At 50.3% G+C, this 24,070-nt stretch overlaps 1 protein-coding gene across 3 annotated transcripts in view; it reads right to left on the bottom strand.

Moving 5' to 3' along the window:
• MGLL (monoglyceride lipase) overlaps positions 1–24,070 on the bottom strand; it is a 132,075-nt gene that overhangs the window by 78,578 nt on the left and 29,427 nt on the right. For all 3 annotated transcript variants that reach the window (XM_011950734.1, XM_011950733.1, XM_011950735.1), the window contains exon 3: positions 11,590–11,696. In XM_011950734.1, coding sequence (XP_011806124.1) covers positions 11,590–11,696 — 107 coding nt within the window. The remainder of the gene's footprint in view (positions 1–11,589; positions 11,697–24,070) is intronic.

Raw genomic sequence — 24,070 nt, 5'->3', positions numbered from 1 at the left:
GCCACAAAACCCTGTTGGAGTCTTTAAACAGCTTTAACCACTTGGCCTGTGATCCAAGGTGAGAGGCTCAGTGACTTGCCCAAGGTCACAAGGCTGGTTGCCCAGGGTTACAAGGATGAGTGCCAAGGGTCACAGGCTGAGTGCCCAAGGTCACAAGGCTGAGCACCCAAGGTTATACGGCTGGGTACTCAAGGTCACAAGGGTGAATGTTGAGGTCATAAGGTTGAGAGCCCAAGGAAAGGCTGGGTATCTAGGGTCGCAGACAGGGTGCCCAGGGTCACAAGGATATGTGTCCAAGGTCACAAGACTGATTTTATTTCCTCTTTCCCTTTATGCTGCTTGTCCCTAATTAGGCCCCAGAAGTCTGCTTAAACCCCCATCTGCCTATGTCTCAACCCTACGATTTGTGCTAGCCAAGCCCATGTAAGCAGGAACCACAACTGCTCATTGCCTCAGGCAGTTACCCTCCCAATCCTGCCTCCTTGAAGGCCTGGCTCCCAGACCAACAGGAGCAGAGGCAGCTGCTCTCTGCTCACCGTGAGCTTTGTGGTCCCAGCGACCATCCTCCCTCTGGTCCTGCTCATCACAAGGCAACCCTTTACTATTTCTGCCTTCCTCCAGTTATGCATTTTATTTTATTTTTTGTGATAGGGTCTCGCTCTGTCGCCCAGGCTGGAGCGCAGTGGTGAAATCACAGCTCACTGCAGCCTTGACCTCCTGGGCTCAAACGATCCCAAGTAGCTCCCAAGTAGCTCCCGCCTCAGCCTCCCAAGTAGCTGAGATCATAGGCATGCACCTTTAAGCACTGCTAATTCTTGTGTTTTTTATAGAGACAGGGTTTTGACAGTTGTCCAGGCTGGTCTCAAACCCCTGGGCTCAAGCAGTCCTTCCCCCTCAGCCTCCCAAGGTGCTAGGGTTACAGGAGTGAGCCACCATGCCCGACCTCCTCCATTTATCTTGAAAGGTTTTCATCTGCCTTAGGAAGAAGACAAATGTCCACCACTGGCTCTGCATCATTCTAGGACTTAGTGCCATACTTATCATCTGCAGTTAACTCAAGGGGCATTTGGAAATTATAAAGAGAAGCCCTACATCAATTTTAATCCAGGGTAGTAGAACACCAGGGGCAGCATGTATATGGGGAGCAGAGAGGTGGGGGACCTCAGCCTGGTGGCAACAGTCCCGGCTGTCTTGGGAAGGACACCTCCTGGCCTCCATGAGGTTCTGTTTCTCAACACAACAGTGGTGCAATGGTGGGTCTCACACCAGCGTCTCTCAGGGCATCTGAGCCTCGCACTTTCCTACCGTCCCTCAAAAAGCAAAAGAGGTGTCATGGGAGGAAGAAAGAAAACCTGTGTTTACCAAACCCCAGGCTCCGAACCAAGCACCCTACACACTTCACCTCATTGAATCCCTGGGATAACCCCAGCAAGCCTTATCAGCCCTACTTTTTCAACTTAGGGGATTGTGCAGACTTGCCAAGGCCGCACAGGTAGTAAAGGATGAAGCCACAATTCGAGGCCTCATCTGTCTGGTTCCAGAGCTCCCGCTCCCCCAACCTCTAAATGCAGACAGCATGCTGCATTGGTAGTTCACTTCTGACAGCACCCCACAGGCTGGTCTTGTTAGCCCATTTTACAGATGAGGAGTGTGAAGTCCAGAGAAGTCAAGTAACTTGCCAAGGCCACAGAGCAAATTAGAGCCAAGGTCTGTCTCTCTAAAGCTGAACCTGTTTCACATCTGTGCAAAGGCTGGTGGTAGGAAGGTCACGTGAACTGTCCTGCACACTACTGCATGCCAAGCACTCCCACAGCACTCTTGAGGGAGTAGTCTGGCTGCTCCTCTTAAAAGCAGGAAAGCTGAGGTTCCTGTGGGGTTAAAGCCACAGACTCCAGCTGACCCAGCAACTAGGGAGAGGCTGGATTTGCAGGGGGCTCTGTATGCATGGGCTCTGTATGCATCCAAAACTCTGCTCTCTGCTGTGGTGTGAATGTTTGTCTCCCTTCCGAATTCATGTTGAAATCTCAACCCCAAAGGTGATGGTGTTGGGAGGTGGGGCCTTTGGGAGGTGATAGGTCATGGGGGCAGAGGCCTCATGAATGGGGTTAGAGGCCTTATTAAAGGGGCTGCAGAGCTCTCTAGCCCTCTTCCCGCCATGTGAGGACACAGTGAGAAAGCATAATCTATGAACCAGGAGGTGGTTCCCTCACCAGACACAGAATCTGTCAGCACCTTGACCTCAGACTTCCTGGCCTCCAGAACTGTGAGGAATAGATCCCTGCTGTTTCCCAGCCACTCGGTCTAGAGTGTTCTGTTACAGCAGCCTGGGCGCACTAAGGCACTCTCAGCAGATTTGAAGGCAACAACTGGGCTCCAGCCTGGGCTGGTTTCCTCCCAGGGTTACTGAAATGGAATGAGATATTTGAGGAAGCCCCTTATAAACTGTGAGGTTCTGTGCTTGTGAATATTGTTATTTTTGAGGGGCCCAAGAATGCTGTGGGCTGCTGCTTAGAGACCAGGGTCCCCACAAGGGCCCAAGTTCTAGACCCCTTGAACTCTAGAGCCAGACAGCTTGGGCTTGAATCTAGGCTCTGCCACGTAGCAGCCATGCCACCTTGGGCAGGTGGCTTAACCTGTCTGTGCCTCAGCTTCCTCAACAGTAAGAGAGGGACAACAGTCTTGCCTCCTGGTAGTGCTGTGAGGACAAGTCAGATAAGGTGGGAACACATAAACACAGTGTTGAGCACATGCTGGGGGCTCAGTACTTGTGTCTTCTTAGGACAGGTCATGGGAGTCACCACAAGACAGAAGAGGCCTAGGCAGGTGGGGTGGATACAGGCTGTGCCGGGCTGGCTCTGGACCGGGACAGCGTGACGGGGACTTGTTAAAGGATTGCACCTGCTCTCATCTCACTGCCTTAAGTGGCATCTACAACATGTGGACTTGGGGGAGGGACCCTGAGACATTGTTCAGTATGATGCAGACTAGAACTCAGCCTTCCATTTCTAGAGGCAGATGTCATTACAAAGAGACTCAGGCTCACCACTGTTGGGCCTTCCCTGTCTCTCACCTCTCTGCCAAATCTTGTTGCTTTTATCTCTGCATCTCTCCACTCTGCTCAGGCCTCTTTATTCCTAGGGTCACCACCCAAGTTCATGGCTCAGAGAGGTCTTGTTGACACTGCCACACAGCACACAGCAAGTCCCTCCCAGCCTGGTGGCCCAAAGTCCTCCCCATACTCCCTGCCTTCGCCTTACAATCTGTCTTCACGCAGCAGCCTCGGGTCATTCAGAAACCACACACATCACAGCATATTGCTCCCCTGCTTGCAGCCCTCCCTCCAGTGGCTTCCAACATCCCAGAGCAGCCTCTGCTCCTCCTCTTTGGGCCCATAAGGCCCCTACCCATCACTGCTCACCGGCTGCTTTGTCTAAGCTCTGGCCATCCTGGCTTGCTGGTGACCTGGGAGCACCCTGCTAGCCCCTGCCCCCGGGCCTATGCACTGACTGTTCCCAGCTCTAGACTCCCTCTGCCACCTGGACCTTGGCAAGAACGGGTCCATCTGACTGCCACAGCCTCTTGAAAGGCTTCCCGAACCGCTGGGCAGAGGGAGCCCCTCTCCCTGGCAGCCTCCTGCCTCTTGCCTCCCCTGCACTTGGCAGGACATAACATTTCTCCTTATTCACTCATGTCTGCCTGGCTCACTGCTGGACTTCTGTGCCTAGAACAGTTAGGAGTGCAGTTGGGCACTCAGTGAATATCAAAGAATGAATGAAGAAGAGTTCCTTCACCCGAATGCTCTTTCTCCGTATTTCCCTGTTCAATCTCACCTCCTTGAGGAAGCAACCTTTTGAAGTCTGGGCCAGAACTTTCTTTTTTTATTTTTTTTGAGACGGAGTCTCGCTCTGTCGCCCAGGCTGGAGTGCAGTGGCCAGATCTCAGCTCACTGCAAGCTCTGCCTCCCGGGTTCACACCATTCTCCTGCCTCAGCCTCCAGAGTAGCTGGGACTACAGGCGCCCGCCACCACGCCCGGCTAGTTTTTTTGTATTTTTTGGTAGGGACGGGTTTTCACCGTGTTAGCCAGGATGATTTCGATCTCCTGACCTCATGATCCGCCCGTCTCGGCCTCCCAAAGTGCTGGGATTACAGGCTTGAGCCACCACGCCTGGCCCAGAACTTGCAATAGCTGCAATGTCTCCTTGCACCTTGCTTTGCAGGTGAGCTGGCAGGTGCTGCATGTCTAATAGATGCCTGGCGTTGTGTACGGTTTTTTACACACACTCTCTCAGGGGTCCTTAGCAGCAGCAGCAGCAGCATCACCCCCGGTGGCCTGTTAGAAAAGCATATTCTTGGGCCCCACTGCAGACCAACTGAATCTGAATCCTGGGGTGGGCCCAGCCATCTGGCTTTCAACAGGCCTTCCTGGGGATGCTGCTGCTACTGGAGTTTCAGACCCTGTGCTATCTCATTTCATCCCCACGGCCACAGAGCAACCTTGTTATTATCACGGTCACCATTTTACAAATGAGCAACTGAGCCGCATGGAGGTTTTTGTTTTGTTCAACAAAGAGGCAAATGACCTCATATCAGACAGGGCACACAAACTCATATCCGAGGTTTACAACGAATAAACTCAACAGACTTTCATCAAAGGTGGAGCATTCACTATGCTTAATAGTGAATGAAGAGGGAAGAGGAGGAGGCAGGGAGAGGAAGGGAAGGAGTTGGCAACAGCAGAGACCCTGCGGGTCTCAGGGTGGCATGGTCCACTCTCCCACACTCCACGAATTGCAGCAAGTTCACTGTCACCCACCCTCGGAGTTGGGCCCCCATGAACTCTTGAAGCCTTAAAGGGCAACTCACTCTGTTATTTTAATTCTCGTATTTACTAAGGCAAGAAAAACGGTTAACGCATTTTTCAAACGTTTCAAACAAAAATATATTACTTGTAACCGATGGCAGTTTATTTTAGAATACTTCCAGTAAGAGACCTTGACTCAAATCTGTCTCCCTGGGTGAAAAACACTCGTATACAATTATTCCCCCTGAATTTCCTAAATACTCTTCTGACTGGGTAGGACCCACCCGCCAAAAAGAACCACGCTTAACTGCCGCCCACAGACATTACCTCAAAACTTCCTCTTCTCACGTGCCCCAGCTGAGTTAAAACACACACACACACACACACAGCCCTCTTTAACACTTTCCCTCAAATATTTGCAGATAATTAATTCACTGTTAATCAGTTGAGAATGGTTCCTTTATACTCTGTAAATACAGAGGAGGCTTCTCTGGCCCCAGCAAGTGCTCTTGGAGCCGGGCATGTGCGTTAGGAAGTCAGGAGGCTGCTCCCTGGGGAAGGGCCCTTTCCAGCAGGACTGCAGGGAGCGGGCCTGCTGGCGCCTTCCAAGGTGAAATGGGCCTCCGATTCCTGCCGTCTCTCGCAGCAGCACCTCCCGGGTGGGGCCGTGTGTGCCCTCCTCTTGGAGTCCTCCTGGCCCCCTGGGGTTGAGACCGGCTCTTCTGCCTGCGTGGAAGGCCAAGGGGTTTCCAGTGAGTCACTGCAGCAGCTGGCAGACCCAGGGACCAAGAGAACGCCAGCCCCGGTTTTCTCCCTGCTATATTTAGGATGTTGCAGAAAATCCCATCTTCTGGTATCCCCACATGTTCACACATGGCAGCAGCCCCTCTGTTTCTGTCTGCCCATGCACCTCTCCCTCGTGGGCCCTGCCCTGGGGCCCCTCTCCTGAGAATCTCCAAAGTCTCCTGGTGGCCTTCCATCCTTCCAGGCCCCAGAGTCCTTCCCAACAAATCCTGTCTTCACCGGCTCCAAACTGTGCCTGTGTGGCCTCCTCTGCTTGGTGGTGGTTCTCAACCTGGGCTGCACACGAGAATCGCCTCGTGTATCTTTTAAAATCCTGATGCCCAGGTCACACTAAAGACCAACAAATCAGGATCTCTGAGGGGTAGGGGAGGGGGAGTCCAGGCTTAAGGATTTTTTGACTCCCAAGTGATCCTGACCGTAGCCAAGGTGAGAAACATGGCTCTCAATGATCGGAGCCCTTCTTCCTGCTGACAAGCTTCCACTCTCCCGACAAGACCTGGCCACCCTGCCGGCCACCCTGCCGGCCCTCCAGGCACTGAGGATGCCTTGAGCCCTGGAGGTGCCACACCCCTGTCCAAGCTGCTGGCCTTGTGGCGCCTCTGTCCCAGCAGTGCCTCCACGGCACTTACAGGCTCTCCACCTGCTTGGTCACCAGATTCAGGTCCAGTGGCCACATTGCTGGACCCTCTCCTCATTGAGGGGACCCGGCAGTGTCCTGCTTACATGGGTACCTCAATGTGGATGTTCTACCCTTAATATTTAAAGCATTTCTGGTCTGATCTATTTCAGCTTATAAACTCTTCCAGTCATTCAACAAACAGTGGTGATGCCTCCACTTCCTGCTCAGTCCAGGAATGGACTGCGCTGTGCAAAGATGACGAGAAGGTTCTTGGGGGAGGGAGACAAGTGAATGGACAACACAGTGTAAGACACTGTCTTTGCCTGCCTGCAGTAGCTGCCTTGGCCTAAAGGAATAGCTCCCACACAGGATAATACATGCTATAAAAAGCTATGCCCTTAGAGAGGGACTGCTTGCTTTCTCTGGGGAAGACAGGTCATGTTCTCACTAGGACAACAGTTACTGTGTCCACGCATTTCTCCTTGCTTCACACCTCACCCAGAACAGACACCCAATTAGGAACTTCAATCAATACTTATTAATGATGTCAATACTAATAGCCTTCACACCAAAACCTTCAGAAAGAACACAAGGATGGGTGAGAAGAAAGGAAACCCTGTGAGTGAGTTGAAATGCCCAGAAAATACATAAAGTAGAAACAATTGGGGAAATGCTCATTTAATAATAAACTTGGGAGTGTGGCGTGGCAGAGATGGATAGCCATCAGTAATGTCCATTCTCTGTGTCTACCTTACCAACAGAAGTTTCTGTTGTTTGGCTCAGTAGTTAACAAATTACAGTTCCTGCCTCCCTTGTAGCTAGGCAGAGCCCTGTGAACAGCGCTGGTCAATGTGGTGTGGCTAGAGCCTTCCAGGATTTCTAAGGAAGGTTTGTGTTCCTTAGAAATCCTGGAGCCCAGCCCTTTTTCTCTGTCACTTCCTGCTTCATCTACCTGTTAAAACATGAGGCTGGAGGTAGTGCCCACACAGATGAAAGCCACATGCTAAGTAGTACCAGCTGAGCAAACTACAGATGGAACCCTGGGCACTGATGGTGCCATGGAGTCCTTGCACCTGTCTCAGACGTCACGTGCCCTGGAAGAACATGAAACTTCCCTTTGCTAACACATGTGCAATGAGAATGGGTCTGCTTGACTATACAACCACAGGTTCCTCACTTATAAAATGGTGATAATAAGATTAATTGTTATGAGAAATTAGAGATCATATGAGAAAATTGCCCAGTACAGAGCCTGGCATGCAGTTGACACTGAATAAATGACAGGAATCACAATTTTCACTGCTGGCAAGCTGTTCAAACCCATGAGGTCATTCTGTACAAATTCTGAGGTTAAAATGGAAAACAAAGTTAAATTAGATGCTTATTGAACATGACTGTGAGCCCACCAATCTACCAGGCATTCTGGAGACACAGCCAGACTGCCACAACCACAGCGCCTAGAGGTTTCTGTCTGAACAGTGAAATACTGTAATGCATTGAGCAACGAGACCCATGGTAGTAAAATCAGTTAGCGTCAGATTTACAGAAGCCAGTGTTTCCATAAATTGTGTCATAGAAACTGGCAGTGAAACCACCGTAGGCAGCTCTGTCTACTTTGTAAAGCATTTTCCTGTCTATTGCTTCACTGTATCTTCAGAATAGCCTGTGCAGGCCTGAGGGGTGACCCAGCCCACTCAGGGCAGCCACACTGGGACAAGAACCTAACTCCCAGCCTCAGTCCTGCTGGTCTTGCTCAGAGCCCTGGGGTCACGCCCACCTGGGTACACAGCACAGCAGCCAGTCTACACTGTAGCTGGAGGGGACTTGAACAGGGCAGAGTGAAGGGGAAGAACGCAGCACACACTGCTGGGCCCTTGATGCATTATCTCACAGCAATCTGTCAAATAAATGCCCTGACATTCTCCCAATGTTTGCTTTATTTCAAATTTTTTTTGAGACAGGATCTTGCTCTGTCCCTCAATCTTCTGCCATAGGACAGCATTATCTTGCCCATTTGGTAGATGAGAACATTAAGACTGGCGATAGTTAAAAAAAGGTCCAGATCACACGGCTTGGACTCCCTGTTGAGTGGGCCCTGGACTGGGTGTATTAGTGTCTGAGCCCTTTTGCTGTCTGGGATGAAAGCTGCAGTAGCATGCTTCCAGCGACACCCTGGAGTGCAGATGACAACATGGCTAAAGACATCGGAGGTTTGGACATTGGAGCCCGGAGGTGTCATGGGCCCTGCAGCAGTGTTTTTAGCTCTGTTTTTAGTTTTCAGTGTATCTCCAATGGGCACAATAAATGCCCTGACAGTCTCCCAATATTTGCTTTATTTATTTTTTTTTCTTTTTGAGACAGGATCTTGCTCTTTCCCCTTGGCTGGGTACAATGGTGTGATCATGGCTTACTGCAGCCTTGAACTCTCAGGCTCAAGTGATCTTCCCACCTCAGCCTCCTAAGTAGCTGGCACTATAGGTACATACCATGGTGACCAGCTAATTAAAAAAAAATTTTTTTTTTTTGTAGAGACGGGATCTCACTCTGTTGCCTGTGCTGGCCTCAAACTCCTGGCCTCAAGCGATCCTCCCACCTGAGCCTCTCAAAGTGCTGGGACTACAGGTGTGAGCCATTGCACCTGGCCTACTTTATTTAAATTTAAAAGCTATGTTGGGCTGGGCACGGTGGCTCACGCCTGTAACCCTGGCACTTTGGGAGGCCGAGGAGAATGGATCACCTAAGGTCAGGAGTTCGAGACCAGCCTGGCCAACATGGTGAAACCCTATCTCTACCAAAATACAAAAATTAGCCTGGCATAGTGGCAGGCGCCTGTAGTCCCAGCTACTCAGGAGGCTCAGACAGAAGAATCCCTTGAACCTGGGCGACGGAGGTTGCAGTGAGTTGAGATCACGCCACTGCACTCTAGCCTGGGTGACAGAGCAAGACTCCATCTCAAAAAAAAATAAAAATAAAAAAAAATAAAAGCTATGTTGGAAAGAATGCAGTCCGCATAGATCTCTGTAGGCATTTGTGCCTGGAAACATTGGTATACAGTAATACATTTTTTTCTTAGAAAAGTCTAGACAGCTGTGGCTGTAATGGAGCAGCGCAGGAACTTACATAACCTCAGCAATGCATCAGGCGACACACCGTGGATTCCAGGCCTTATTAAATAAGACGGTTTGCTGTTAAAATGCTGAACAGTGAAATACTATAATGCATTGAGCAATGAGACTCATGGTAGTAAAATCAGTTAGCGTCAGATTTAGCATCCATTTGCTCCTCTCCCTCCCCAACCTTCTAAGGAAGTTTTGACCCGGGTTCAAATCCTTCCTTCTTCACTTACTAGCACATTTCTCAGCAAGAAGGAAATACAGCCAAGATCACGAGCCACCAGTACCTGCATCACCAGCCTGCACAAGATCCCCGAAATGGCAGCCCACTTACTTGGCTTCCTTCTACTAAGCAAGCCACAGTCATTTTCATCCATAGACAACAAAAGTCACACACGCAAGCCAACAGGGTTCATTTCTTGAATTAAACACTTTCCTTAAACACTTGCCAGGGAGATTTCCATAAGTCATTCAAAGAGCTTGAAACAGGTGAACACCAACAACCACTTTCGTACTATATTTAGAATGTCACAGAGAGTTCTGCCTCAGCTTTACATGTTATTCTGGAAACATCAAAAGGTGGGCTGTTTCTTTTCTCCCTTTATTCTAAAAAAGGAGGCTTTTAAAATTGTTTCTCCAAGTGCCACAGTCAGACAAAATAAACAAGGAGCAACATTTACTTAATCCCACAGATTTGGCCAAGTTTTATCCGATAAGAAGGTGGTTGGTGCTAAGATACAAAATAGATTCTTGGGACTCTAGCTGCGTAGTACAAATATTTTTTGCCTTCAGGATGTCTCTAGAACATAATGATGATGAGTGTAACAAATTTTAAAGGATGCAAATGCAATAGGAAAAAAAATTCCTATCTGAGGCTTTTACCTGTAAGAAGTAACAAAGTTAATAATGACACAGTCCCCATACTAAAAGCCTCAGAGATAATCCTCAAATATCATTCCTTAAACAGTCTCACAAATATTACTGGGACAGTTTGCAAAGCACTAAAGAACGTCACAACTATGATAAGAAAGAATTAGTCAATACTGTCAGTTACGAGGATGCTTGTATATATCCAGCTGAATAAGAGCTCCTGGCAAATCACATTTGCAGCTTTTTACCTACAGAATGTCCCAGCAAGCTTTTCACCTCCCGTGCAGCTTCTCCGTACAGGTAAGGCTTTTCCGCATTTACAAGGACTCCCAGGCCTTTGTCACTGCTCCCCTGTCCCTCTTTCCAGAGACATCACTTAATTATTATCAATATTCAAATCAGATAAAACAGAAGCAACATTTCTGGATCTGGGCCACAATTATAGAATTTTACAATGGCGCTTTGGGGAAATCACCGTGTTTAGTCACAGGGAAGTCTTAATTTTAAAAAGTGTTAGGCAAAGAACTAAACTGGGAGACTTCCCAGCCATAGAGAATGTTGCAAACATGATTATGAAACTACGTACTGACTCAGGCAACGATCACTGGATTTTGACGGTTGTGGATATTGCTACAGGACAAAGAATCAAAGACCTGGCCTGGGGTTGTGTGTGTGCGTTTGTGTATGGATGTATGTTTATGTATGCATGTATATGTCTATATGTATGTATGAATGTGTGTATATGTGTGTATGTGTGTGTGCACATGTGCATGTATGTGTGTATATGTGTTTTATGTGTATGTGTATAGGTACAGGTGTGCATGTGTGGGTATGTATGTGTGCATGTGTATGTGTGTGCACATATGTGTATGACTCTATGCATGGGTGGGTATGTGTCCCTGTATATGTATGTGTGTTGGGTTTTCTTGTGACCAATATGGCCTGTTGAGGCTTCTACTATTCTCCTGGTCTGAAATGCTTGGTAAACCTCGTGTGGTTAAACCAGGATTTACATTGCACTTGAACTGACTACATCATGTCCATTTGAGGGCACTTGGAGAAAAACCAGGGCCCATTTTGAGAGAAAGCACTTCATAAATGCAGGAAAGAATTCCTTGGCCTTGGGTAAGGTCTGAGATAAACACATTCGACTTTGTTTTCCAGTTGAGGTTTCTAATCAGCCTGCATTCAGTCTCAGACGCTACAGAATCTGCCCCTCAGACATTTTTTTTGTTTATGTAACTACATTTTTTTACTTAGAAACATCCATGGGGAATAGAAGAATTGAGAAGGAAGGATGCTGGCGGTGAGATGGACTAGAGAGGGAGATCTCCAAATTGTCAGGGCCCGGCCAGCTCTCACGGCGCCCTGGGACACTCACCATGGTCGTGGGCGAACACCAGCAGGTCCAGCCCCATCAGCATCTGAGCCAGCTCTTCATAGCGGCCACAGTGCTCTCCGGCTCCATGGGACACAAAGATGAGGGCCCTGTAGGGACGAGAAGGGAGCCTGGTTAGGAAAGCCCAGATGGGGATAGGCGTGGTGGCTCACGCCTGTAATTTCAGCACTTTGGGAGGCTGAGGCGGGCAGATTGCCTGAGCTCAGGAGTTCGAGACCAGCCTGGCCAACATGGTGAAACCCTGTCTCTACTAAAATACAAAAAAATTAGCCGGGCGTGGCAGTGTGCGCCTGCAGTCCCAGCTACTTGGGAGGCTGAGGCAGGAGAATTGCTTGAACCCAGGAGGCAGAGGTTGCAGTGAGCCAAGATGGCGCCACTGCACTCCAGCCCGGGTGACAGAATGAGACTCCGTCTCCAAAAAAGAAAAACCCAGATGGCTGCCACTGTGCTGCAGCAGCACCAGAGCTTACACAACCTCAGCAACACCAGGAGCCACACCACGGGCTCCAGGCGTTGTCAAATTAGAGGAGATTCTGTTAAAATGCTGAACTTCAGAGTCACGCAGAATGGAGCCTAAATCCCCGCTCTTCCTGTGGGCTCCTCAGGCAGAGCTCCGGTCCCATGAAGTTTCATTTCTTCGCCTGTAACATGGTAAGAATAGCATCACTCTGCGGGTGCTTGTGAGGCTCGTGGGAGCTAATCGATGCCAATGGCCCAGGCAGAGTGCTGGCGCGGGGCAGGCAGGTCCTACACCAGGGTCTGCTTCCTCCCTTGGGGGCGAATGTGGCGGCATTTAGATTCCAAACTATCCAATTTTCAAGACCTATATTCTTAGCAGAAGACCCACGGAGAGCTAGAGTCTCCTTCAGGTACGGAGTAAATGCCATGAGGGATACCCACCAACTTCTGCTGCTGCTAATGGTGATGAGGGGAGAGAGGGGGAGGAGGAGAACAAGCTGCCACCTTCCTGAGCATTTACTATGCACCCGGTCCTCTGCAACTCCACATGCAAGATTTCTAACCCTCCAGTCATCAGACGATTTATCTTCTTTACAGATGAGAGTGAAACGCATACAGGTTAAGTGAGTTGGGCCAGGCAAGGTGGCTCATGCCTATAATTCCAGCACTTATGGAGGCTGAGGCAGGCAGATCACTTGAGACCAGCTTGGTCAACATGGTAAAACCTCATCACTATAAAAAATACAAAAATTAACCAGGCGTGGTGGCACACACCTGTAATCCCAGCTACTTAGGAGGCTAAGATTGCAGTTGCAGTTGAGCCAAGATTGTGCCACTGCACTCCAGAGTGGGACTCTATCTCAAAAAAAAAAAAAAAAAGAAAGTTAAGTAAGTTGTCTAAGTCACACAGCAAGTTGGCAAAACGCCATTCACAATATGTTACCACTGGCTTTCTGGTCTCCAAGAAGCTGCTGTAGGGCTCAGAACACAAGCCATGGAGTCAGGACAGATGTTGCCTCGGCGGAGGCCCCCAGTGCCTCATCTGGCAACCTCTCCTGGGCCTTTCTGCTTGGCCCTGGCCTCTCCGCACACCCCCGCTGACTGTCACTCTGGTTCCCCTGTTGACTGCCTGCTTCCTAATGCCCCCACCTAGACGTCAGCCCACAACCCTCTGAGGACTGGACCCCAGAGCTGTATCCCAGCTGAGCGACATGAACAGGGGCCCAGCTGAGGACACAGACACCTCATTCTACAACTGTGTCCTTCCTATGACTCTTTTCGGCCAGTTTGTGTAAAGGCAGAATGGCAGCAGTTTGTTTTATGGTGCTTCAATTAGCCCCATTTTTCAAATCACCTTTGCCATCTGTCCTTTTCCTTTTTCCTTCCTTTTTCCTAAAAACAGCAGAGGAATATTCATGCCTTCTTCACTGCTCCATGGAATGCCCAGCCACCTCCACTCAATCAGATGTGTACTTGTGTAAATGACACCTGCCCGCCTCACATTTCTGGGGTTGGCTGATGGGATTTCTTTCCTGCATTTCCCTTGGCTACTGAGGAGCATGGCTGGAACCTCTAACCAGTCAGCATCTTCCGTCTTCAAAAGGGGCTGTGCTTCCAGAAGGGATAGCTTAAATACTTTAACCCCCTTTGGGAGCACAACCACTGCTGTCATAATTCAGGCTACTGTTAATGCAGACAGACAAGTCGTTGAGCTGGATCATGCAACTCTCCAGCCTCTCACCACAGCCAGGGGCCACCCAGCAGAAAAGGACTTTGGGGTTCCATTTAGCAACCAAAGAAATGGCACAAGACATTGCCATTATGCCTGGAATTGCCTGTCAAGAGAATCCAGCACCAAGTCAATATGTGCAAAAACATGTAGTCTCTCACTCTACAGCAATTCCTTCTAATCCAGAGGTTCTCAACTTTGACCACATATTGGAGTCACCTGGGGAGCTTTCAAAAAGGCTGATCCCAGGGGACCTCTGGGTTTAATTGGTCTGAGGTTAGAAAAGCTCCACAGTGGCTCCGATGTACAGCCAAGGTGGAGAAGCACCTGTTCTCATCACAGTGTTGAGCTTAGGCCATGGTGCTGCTCAGAGGCTAAGTGGAACTTAAGCATGGTGAGAATGCAGCCATCGTGGAAACTTAGAGCATGCTTAGAGCCACCAATCTCCCTGGGGGGTATGCTGGGTAGACCACGGGTTCTAGTCATAAAGGCTGACCGATATAGCCATCCCACTGCAGGCGGTGGGGGCCACTGCCACCCTTCTCTCTGCACAGGAAGAGCCCGTTGGCAGCACCTGCAGGCTCAGCCTTTGACAGCCCCACACTTCCACCCCCAGGCCTGGTCAGCACCCTGAGAACCCATCATTGGACACCTGGACTCATTCTGATCTTCAGCTTCTGTTGTGGTAAGTAGGTTTCTCCTTAGTGCCTGGATTCAGATCCTGCCTGGATCCTGATTCTGATAACCCAATCTCCTCTTCCCCCTGGCTGCCATATTTACATGTTCCCAGGACCTTAGTGTGTTTTGTAAATCTGTCCAGCAAAGTGAAATCAAATCACGTTACTCTTCTGCTTTAAGCCTTCCAGAGACTTTGCACTGCAACAGAACAAAGCCTGTCTGCCTCTGAAACACCTCTTCCCCTCTGCCCTGCTCCCAAGCTCCGAGGCCTCCTTTCTGGTGCCCAGATGGGCCAGGTGATGGTGTGCTGTTAAATGTTCAACAACTGGGGGTGGGGGTGGTCCTAGGGCTCCTCCGCCCACTGCAGTGCCCAGGGCAGAGCCTCCTAGAAGCCCGCCTGTGCCGTGCTTACTGGCACCAGGGTTTCCACGTGCTTCACCTCACCCCCTGTGAGCACACCCCTCCTCCTGCGAGACCTTCCACCTCCTTCCCCACACACCTGCTGCAGGCGGAGCCACTGCTGCCGCTCCTTCCTCTCTTCAGACCTCTTCCCAGCCTGGCCCAGCCCTTCCCAGCTTCCCGCCCTGTTGCCATGAACACAGCCGGCCATATCCTGAGCTATGTGTGTCTGCATTTGTCTCTCTGGGTAAATGGACAGACCCCAGCTCCAGGCTTCCTGATGGAAGGTCACATTCACCACTGGATGCTGGGTGCTGCGTGGAAGCTTCCCCTTCAGGGTTTTACAAAACATTGTGCTTCTATTTCTGCTCTAAAAACATACATGACCGAGCACTGAGAAACCCAGATGTGGAGGAAATGCACATCCCAGTTGCTGGGAGGCTATGAACAGAGAGCAAAGTTCAGCCAGAACAACCTGGTTGGACTCCCAGTGTGACCACGCAGGACCCTGGGCAAGTTGCCTGATGGCTCTCAGCCTATCTCCTTGGTGTTGAAATAGAAAGAATGTGATGGCAGCAACAGTGGGTCCTACTTTCCTTCAGCTGAGTCTGCAAATGTGAATGAGAGCTTATTACGTGCCAGGTCCCCGGGACACTGAGATGAACAAACAACGTTGTCCCTGCCCACACACAGCTTGCAGTCGCTCAGCAGAGAACACATGTGTGAGTGTGTACTGTGAGGAGCACTGTGAGCACCACGAGAGGGTCGACAGATAAGGGAGCCTGACCTAGACTCCAGGGAATCGCCAGGGAAGGCCCCTGAGTGTCTGAGTGACTGGGAGCTGTCCTGGTGCAGAGGTCCTGCTGGGGACACACAGGTGTGCCTACTCCAGGCACAGAAGGAAGGCCCTGAGTCCAGAACACCGTGTGGAGGAGGAAGGTGAGAGGTGCACAGAAGGCTGGGTCCACAGCCCCAGGGGCAGCAATGGGGCGCTGGAGTTCTCCTCTGTGCAGAGGATGGTACTCAGCAGGGCAGCGACCTGATCTGACTTCAGCTTTGTGAGGACTGCAGGGCTGCTGCGAATGGAGTGGGAGACGAGACAACATTCATCAAGGGGCTGACAGGGCCCTGAACAGGTGCCAAGGAAAGTGGTTCCTGCCCTTCCTCCCTTGCCGTTCTGCAACCTCAACAACATGCAGCAGCAGAAAATTAGCAGAGCCATTTATGCAGATAAGGCAATACCCACAGCAGCAGAAATTAGGTTGCAGAGGAGGCTGGCTAAGATCTTTTTCCTGGAACTTCTTTAACGGCTGCAGCCAGTTGGGAGCCAGTCGTTCAGGGAGAAGGCAATGACTGTGGGAGGGGCGCCCAGCCCCAGAAGCAGATGGCCTGCCTGGCATCCAGCCCCGGGAGGTGGGGCAGCTCCCAATAAAGCACACGCAGCCCTGGAGATGAACAAGCCGCAGAGCCTCTCAGAATGTACAAACCAGGCTACTTTATCCTCTCCATCGAAAAACGAATGCCCCCTTTATGCCTTTGTTCATTAATCAGGTGACCTAACCTCTCACCTGTGCCTCAGTTCACTCACCTGTGAGGTGGGGACAATCCCAACACTACCCGCCTCGGAGAATGACGTCACAAGGTAAATAAGGAAATGCGCATGGGGCAGGGGTCTTGTCTGGGCTAACGAAAGCCCCCACACTGTCCGCTAGGAAGCCCTTTGCTCCAATGGCACAGGTGAGCCACTTGCCAGGTGAGTCACTTGCCATGTGGAGGTGTGGGGTGAAGCTCTGGTCCTCCCATGAGCCAGTTCCTAGACCTTCATGGGCCTCAGTTTCTCCACCTGAGACACAGGAACACTGCAGCCTCCTCCCAGGGGTTTGGAGGTAAAATGAGACAATGTGTGTGCACGTGCGCCGAGGCCCTGCAGCTCAGGATCCAGGCTTCTGCCTTCATGACCATCTGCTCTGCCTCACCTGCCTCCTGCATGAGGAGGAGGATTCGGGGCCAGGGACAACTCACATTCTCATGGTCACTGCCAGCCCCATGGGCAAGATGCCTGCAATACACCAGCAGCCACCACTGCCTTGAAAGGCAGAGACCAGAGCTGAGATGAAAGGGGTTCACCTCCACCAAAGGGGCTGGCCTGTTCTGGCCAGACTCTGGACTTGGCTGGACTTGTTGGCCCCCGACTGCTCATCCACAGAGTGGGGATGACGGTGCCTCCCTAGGAGGCCGCCAAGAGAATTAAAGGGACAGTCCCCTAGAGCACGCGGAACGGCCAGCACTGAGGGGAAAACGCTAGCCTCCTTCCTGCCTGACCTTGTGGAAGCAATGCCAGGCTCCCTTAAAGGAAGAACAGAATGCCCAGCTGAAAGAACGTTCTGTTCATTTTCTTAGAAAAAATCAGGAAAATGAATGTTTTGTTGGAGGAAATGTATGGTCAGAGGGATACAGTGTTTGTTCCTACCACTAGATGGGTGGGGATGCCGCCAGTCCTGGGCGAGGGAAGCCTCGGGGACACTAGTCCCACGACCCTTGGGGTGTCCTCGCTGGAGGGGCGGGAGCATCGCCTGCCTCTCCAGGGCAGTGCCTGTTCTTGGTTCTTGCTTATTCCAGAGCATCCCACTCATTCAACTGGATCCCTCACTTCATCCTCCACTTCTACCAAACTCCTTCCTGCCAAATTTTATGACTTTGACAAATTTGACCAGCACGTCTGCCGTCGGGGCTGCGTGTGGGCTTGTGAGAGTGAGTTGGATCCCTTTCCAGTAACTAAGGCAGGAGCATGATGGCTCTGTGGAAGCCCAGATCTAACTTGTCCTTCCTCTTGGAGTTCCAGGGGGCTTTGGTTCCTCTCTGTCTCTGGCAGGGCTCCCGCAGCGACAGTGCGCAGGGGACAGAAATAGAACAGAGCCAGTGAAGGAACTAAACTCTCACAGAGGAAACTAGAAATAGACTTCTTTGTATAATAAAACAGATCAATAACGCCTGCCTCCCAGGGAGGGCCTTTGAGAGGACTGATTGAGAGAATTTATGGAAAATCACCAGCATGCTGCCTGGTGCAGAGTTAGGCATTAAATAACAGCCAGGGCTGACAGCTGACACCTCAGCCAGATACAGGTCAAAGTGTGTTATTACATATTAACTCATTTAACCCTCACAGCACCCCCATGATGTGGGTACTGTTATTTCCCATTTTACTGATGAGAAAAGTGAGGTCCAGAGGCTGGACAACTTGCCTGAGGTCACATAGCTAGTAGGTTTTGAGCCCAGCAGAATTTTAACTCAGCCAGGCTGGCTGGTAAGTCTGCCTTCTTGATCACTATAATTAAATAAAAAGACAACACCATGTAATGGTCAGGTTGTGCCCCAAAGGCCCCTCACCCTGACCAGCTTATCCTCTCTCTGGTCGCCTGCCCCGGCACCCCTACCCTACCCTGTACTCCAGCCACAGGGAAGGACGTGTGGTTCCTCCACACCCTGCCGCCTCTGTATATGCTCCCATGATTGCGCAGAGGCCTGTTCTTGCCCTCTGTGCACTCCGCAGTCCTTCCACACTTCCCCAGCACTGAGTTAGGTGCACCCTCCTGGGGCCCTGCGATACTCTGTTCATGGCTCGTGTCCAGAGTTCATTGTCTAGGGTATGTAGACCCTGTGTTCTTTGAGAAGAGATCACGTTTTATTCATTCATCCTGGTGTTCTGTCCCTAGCAGCCGGCACTGCCTCTGCTCCATGAATGCCGAACGAACGAATGAATGAAATACATCAGAGATAGGAGAGACAACTGTGGGCTGGAACAGTCATGAAGCATTCCTGGAGGCCTACAGACCACTCCCACAGTGCCCAATGGTTTTGAAAGCACTCAATGCCCCAAGTTAAATCCCTTTTTGCTTTGCCTAGGTAGAGAGGCTTCTGATACCTGCAGCTGAACCTGGTTATTCAAACGCTCCAGTGGAGAGGTGGGAGTTCTTTTGGGCTCAAGAGGGGTGGGGGGATGTGAAAAGGGCATTAAAGGTGGGGCAGGAGGGGGTGGAATGGCAAGGGACACAAGGCCCTGAGGCACGTGGTGGCCAGGAGGAGCTGGGTGTGAGTGTGAGCAAAGCCCAACCATGGTGGGAGGAGCCGCTGTGGATCATGCCCTGTGGGCTCAGCTTCAGGAGACCTGGGCTAGAATGTGAAAAGGCCCAGGACCCATCTATGGCTGGAAGGAAAATTTGAGATTTGGGAACACAATGGGAATTAGACTCATCATCCCTGACACCCAACACAATCTTAGCTTCTTCTTAAAAGGCATATTTTGGGGCAGGTGAGGTGACTCACGCCTATAGTCCCAGCGTTTTGGGAGGCCAAGGTGGGGGAAGACTGCTTGAGGCCAGGAGTTTGAGACCAGCCTGGGCAACATGGTGAGACCCCATCTCTACAAAGACATTTTAAAAATTAGCAGAGTGTGGTGGTGCAGCTACTTGGAAGGCTGAGATGGGAGGATCACTTGAGCCCTGGAGATGGAGGCTACAGTGAGTCATGATCATGCCACTGCACTCCACTCCAGCCTGGGTGACAGAGCAAGACCCTGTCTCAAAAAAGAAAGAAAAGAAAAGAAAAGAAAGAAGGAAGGAAGGAAGGAAGGAAGGAAGGAAGGAGGAAGGAAGGAAGGAAGGAAGGAAGGAAGGAAGGAAGGAAGGAAGGAAGGAAGGAAGGAAGGAAGGAAGGAAGGAAGGAAGGAAGGAAGGAAGGAAAGAGAGAGAAAGCAGACCTTTAATAGAGGCATTTTCCAAGAAGAAAACAAAATTGTAACCATAATAAAACAAAACCACGGCACAGGTAAACATTCTTTGATCTAATACTCCTTTCAGAATGGGCACAACTCAGACCCAGAACAACTTTACATCCAGCATATTTTAGCACAAATGCTGCCACCCACCTCAAGCTATGTATTTTTTTTACTATCATAAAACACTACAAATCAGAAGCCCTTGGTTATGCCAAGGTGGGTAAAGTGACAATCACCCTGATTAGTGGTAAGTATGCTCGTTGATTAAGAAGCAGTATCCTGTGGGCTGGGGCCCTGGAATCAGATTCTTTGGACTTGAATCCTGGATCTGCCCGACTGGCTGCAGGCCTAGGTGACAAGTGACTCAATCGCTCTGTGTCTCAGTTTCCTCATCTGTGAAGTGGGTACTAATGGTAGCACCCACCTCCCAGAGGCTCCGTGACGATTACATTGGTAATGAGTGAAACATGAGCCCAGTGTGCGTCGGAGCACTCAACCCACATGAGCTAACATCGTCTCCCCAGATGTGATCTCGGCATTACGTAACATTCTAAGCCATTTGACAAATTAGGAATTGGGCACGGAGCTGTTAAGTATTTAGCCAAAAATGCACACATGCCAAGCTTGGAGGGAGGGAGATCTGATTTGAAGACCGCCTTTCTTAACCAGTACACTACATTGCCTGTCGTGGACAACTTACCCCCACTGTGACTTCATGGCAGCAGGAGATGAGATGGAGAGAGGGGTGATAGATTGGACAATCCTGAAATAAAGGCACCGTTAGTCCTTCCTTTCTTCCTTCCTTCGTCTGTCAGGGGTTTACTAAGCATACTTTGTGAAGCCACCTCAGAATCCTGAGTTGAATGAGACCCGGTCCCCTGCCCTTAAGGAAGTCGCATGGCAAATAATTTCCCTGACTCCCTCTTTTCCCATTAGCACAGCCTGACACCAGCCTGCCCCGCAGCCTCGCCTCCCCCACGCTGGAATGCCTGGATTTCTAGCTCGGCTCTCCTACTCAAGTCCAGCCAGCCTGCCCACTTCCTGAGGGACCCCAGTCTAGGGGCCTGATCCTTCTCCCACTCACACTGACAGATCCCACCAGTTCCCCCACGGGCTGGTGTGTGAACCTGCTCTGACGGAAATCCCAGGGGGTAGCCAGCCCCAGTGTGGCGAGGCCCAGTCTTCCATGTCACCCAGTCCTCCATGTCACCGAGTCCTCCATATCACCCGTGCCACTGAGACTGCAGCTGAGGTTGCACTGTGCCTGCCCAAAGTGCGGGCTTAGTTAGGGTGTGGCCAGCCCAGTGTCCGGGGAGGCTTCCTCTTCCTGTGGTGCAAATGCCCTGCTGAAACAAGTGGTCCCAGACAGAGGAGAAAACTGCAGAGCCTGACTCCCAAATTCCCTGTGTGAGGAGCTTTACCTTTCAGTATGAGCTTTCTTCAGATCATTGAAAGATCAGAATCCTAAAGGAGCCTGAAAGCTCCTCCCGCACACCCCTCTGTCCTGGGCACTAGAGGGCCACCCTGCCTCCTCTCTCCCTCCTTTCTTTCTCATTTCTTGCTTGTCTTTGAGCCATCCTGCTTGAAAGCTCTCTGAGAAGCATCCGCAGCCTCCAGGCTAACCACAGTCCAGCTCACATTTCGTGTCCTGATGATTCTACGTGGTTGCAGTTGATTATGTTTTGTGTATATTGGGAGTATCTGTGCATCTCTAAGCTCCACCTACCCTGACCCCTACCCGAAAAGGGGAGGAATGCTTATTGAGCTAAGTGCTTTACATATGTCATGCTGTGGACTGAACTCCATAATTATATCATCCCCAGCCTCCTCCCAAAACTGTGAAACAGGATGCTCAAATATTAACATGGGCTGTTTATCTCAGTTTTAAACTCTTGAGGCCAGGAGTTCCTTCCTCGCCTTTTATGGAAATTCCTTGAACTGCACTGGCTCCCTCAAGGCAAGAGGAGCATGAATCCTTTAATATTGCAGCATCTGTTGAGCGCAGTGACTCACACCTGTAATCCCAGCACTTTGGGAGGCCGAGGCGGGTGGATCGCCTGAGGTCAGGAGTTCGAGACCAGCCTGAACAACATGGTAAAACCCCATCTCTACTAAAATACAAAAATTAGCCGGGCATGGTGATGAATGCTTGTAGTCTCAGCTATTCGGGAGGCTGAGAAAGGAGAATTGCTTGAACCCAGGAGCAGAGGTTGCAGTGAACCGAGATGGCACCACTGCACTCAAGCCTGGGCAATAGAACAAGACTCTGTCTCAAAAAACAAATGAACAAACATGCAGCGTCCCCAGAGGTCACTCACTAAGTTCAAATCTATATGTCTAGGTCTCTCTCTCTAGAAGTTTACATCTATCAATCTGGCTTTCAGATACTTGTGTTAAATCAACCCATTCACTTTTTTTCATGCCCAGACCAACACTACAGGCAGAAGTCCATTGCTGTGGTCCACACATGCACCTCTAAGATCTGAGGGACAGGGGTTCAAGAAAGGCTGGAGTAACGGCAACAGGCTTGCTGTGTGATGAACCCTGCCTTGTTATTTGAGAAAGTCACTCACAGCCTCAAGTGTCTCACTTGGAAAACAGGAATAATAATCCCTGCCTTGGTGGGTCACAGTGGCTCACGCCTGTAATTCTAGCACTTTGGGAGGCCAAGGTGGATCGCGAGGTCAAGAGATCAAGACCATCCTGGCTAACATGGTGAAACCATGTATTTTGTAAAAATACAAAAATTAGCTGGGCGTGGTGGCACAAGCCTATAGTCCCAGCTACTCGGAGGCTGAGGCAGGAGAATCGCTTGAACCTGGGAGGCGGAGGTTGCGGCGAGACGAGATTGCGCCATTGCGCTCCAGCCTCAAAAGAAAAAAAAAAAAAAAGAAATCCCTGCCTTGCAGAAAAGCTTTGAAGATAAAAAGCCACTGGTGGGTACCACTTCACTTCTCTTGGCTTCCTCTCCTGCGTGTGCATGTTAGGGTTTCCTCAGTCAAGCCACTGGAGACCATGCAAAGCTATGCAGGCCCTTGGGAAGACTGCTCCAGACAGCCTCTTTAGACACATGGCAGGTTTTCTGGCCTGTGTTTTGCTTTTTAGCACATCTGGTTCCCATGAAGCAGGCACATCTGGGCAGAAACTGACAGGGTCCAATCCCACCCAGGGGCCATGACTCAAAATATTTTTTCTTGGGAGCAATGATGTTGATTTTCAGCCTACCTAAGTCTGAAGGAGCTCTCCATTCCTCCTTGGCTATGAGCCAGATGGAACTCTTCCCAGCTCCAACATGTGAACCACAGTGGCTCCACCAGAGAAATAAAGCGATCAGAGTGGACCCAGGCACCTGGCAGAATGGCAGCTGCCCTGGACTTTGGCTGACTCAGCAGCTCCCAGGCCACATTCGGGTCTCACTCTGTAACTTGCATGAGTCTAGGGAGAGGGCAGCAAAGGGCCTGGCTTGTCAGAATTGCCCAAACTGGAAGTTAAAAATCCCCAATTGGCATAAATCCTAATAAATCAAAACATTAGAAAAATAGGTTGTGTGCGAATATAATTTATTTTAAGAATGATAACAGTAACATATTTTGAGAGCCTATGGGCCAGGCACCAGGCTAAGGGCTCTCTATTCACAATCTCCTTCCCCATAATTAGAGAAGCTCTAGATCCCACAGAATCTTTTCAGATGTCAGTTTCTACCCCTCTGCATAAGTGGGTCTTATTTTATAGATGACAAGTTTTCTTCTTCTTTTCTTTCTTTTTTTTTTTGAGACGAAGTCTTGCTCTTGTCCCCCAGGCTGGAGTGTGATGGAGCAATCTTGGCTCACTAGAACCTCCGCCTCCCGGGTTAAAGCGATTCTCCTGCCTCAGACTCCTGAGTAGCTGGGATTACAGGTGCCTGCCATCACGCCCAGCTAATTTTTGTATTTTTAGTACAGACGGCGTTTCACCATGTTGGCCAGGCTGGTCTTGACCTTCTGACCTCAGGTGACCTGCCTGCCTCGGCCTCCCAAAGTGCTGGGATTACAGGTGTGAGCCACCGCACCTGGCCAAGTCTTCTTGAAGTGTGTTGGAAGTTACTGGAAATTTTCTAAATATCTTGAAGTAAGGCTGTCTTCTATGATGTAAGACTATCTTCTGATGTAAGACTATCTTCTATGATGTTAGGTTGTCTTCTGTGATATAAGGCTGTCTTCTGGCCAGGTGTAATGGCTCACACCTGTAACCCCAGCACTCCCGGATGACAAAGTCAGTAGATCACTTGAGGCCAGTAGTTTGAGACCAGCCTGGCCAACACGGTGAAACCTCGTCTCTACTAAAAATACAAAAAATTAGCTGGGCGTGGTGGCACAAGCCTATAGTCCCAGCTACTCGGAGGCTGAGGCAGGAGAATCGCTTGAACCTGGGAGGCGGAGGTTGCG

Source organism: Colobus angolensis, unplaced genomic scaffold (assembly GCF_000951035.1).
Source record: "Colobus angolensis palliatus isolate OR3802 unplaced genomic scaffold, Cang.pa_1.0 Scaffold31, whole genome shotgun sequence".
In the NCBI taxonomy this organism is placed as follows: Eukaryota; Metazoa; Chordata; class Mammalia; order Primates; family Cercopithecidae; genus Colobus; species Colobus angolensis.
Note: the sequence above shows the minus strand (reverse complement) of the source record. Positions and strands in the feature narration are given on the sequence as shown.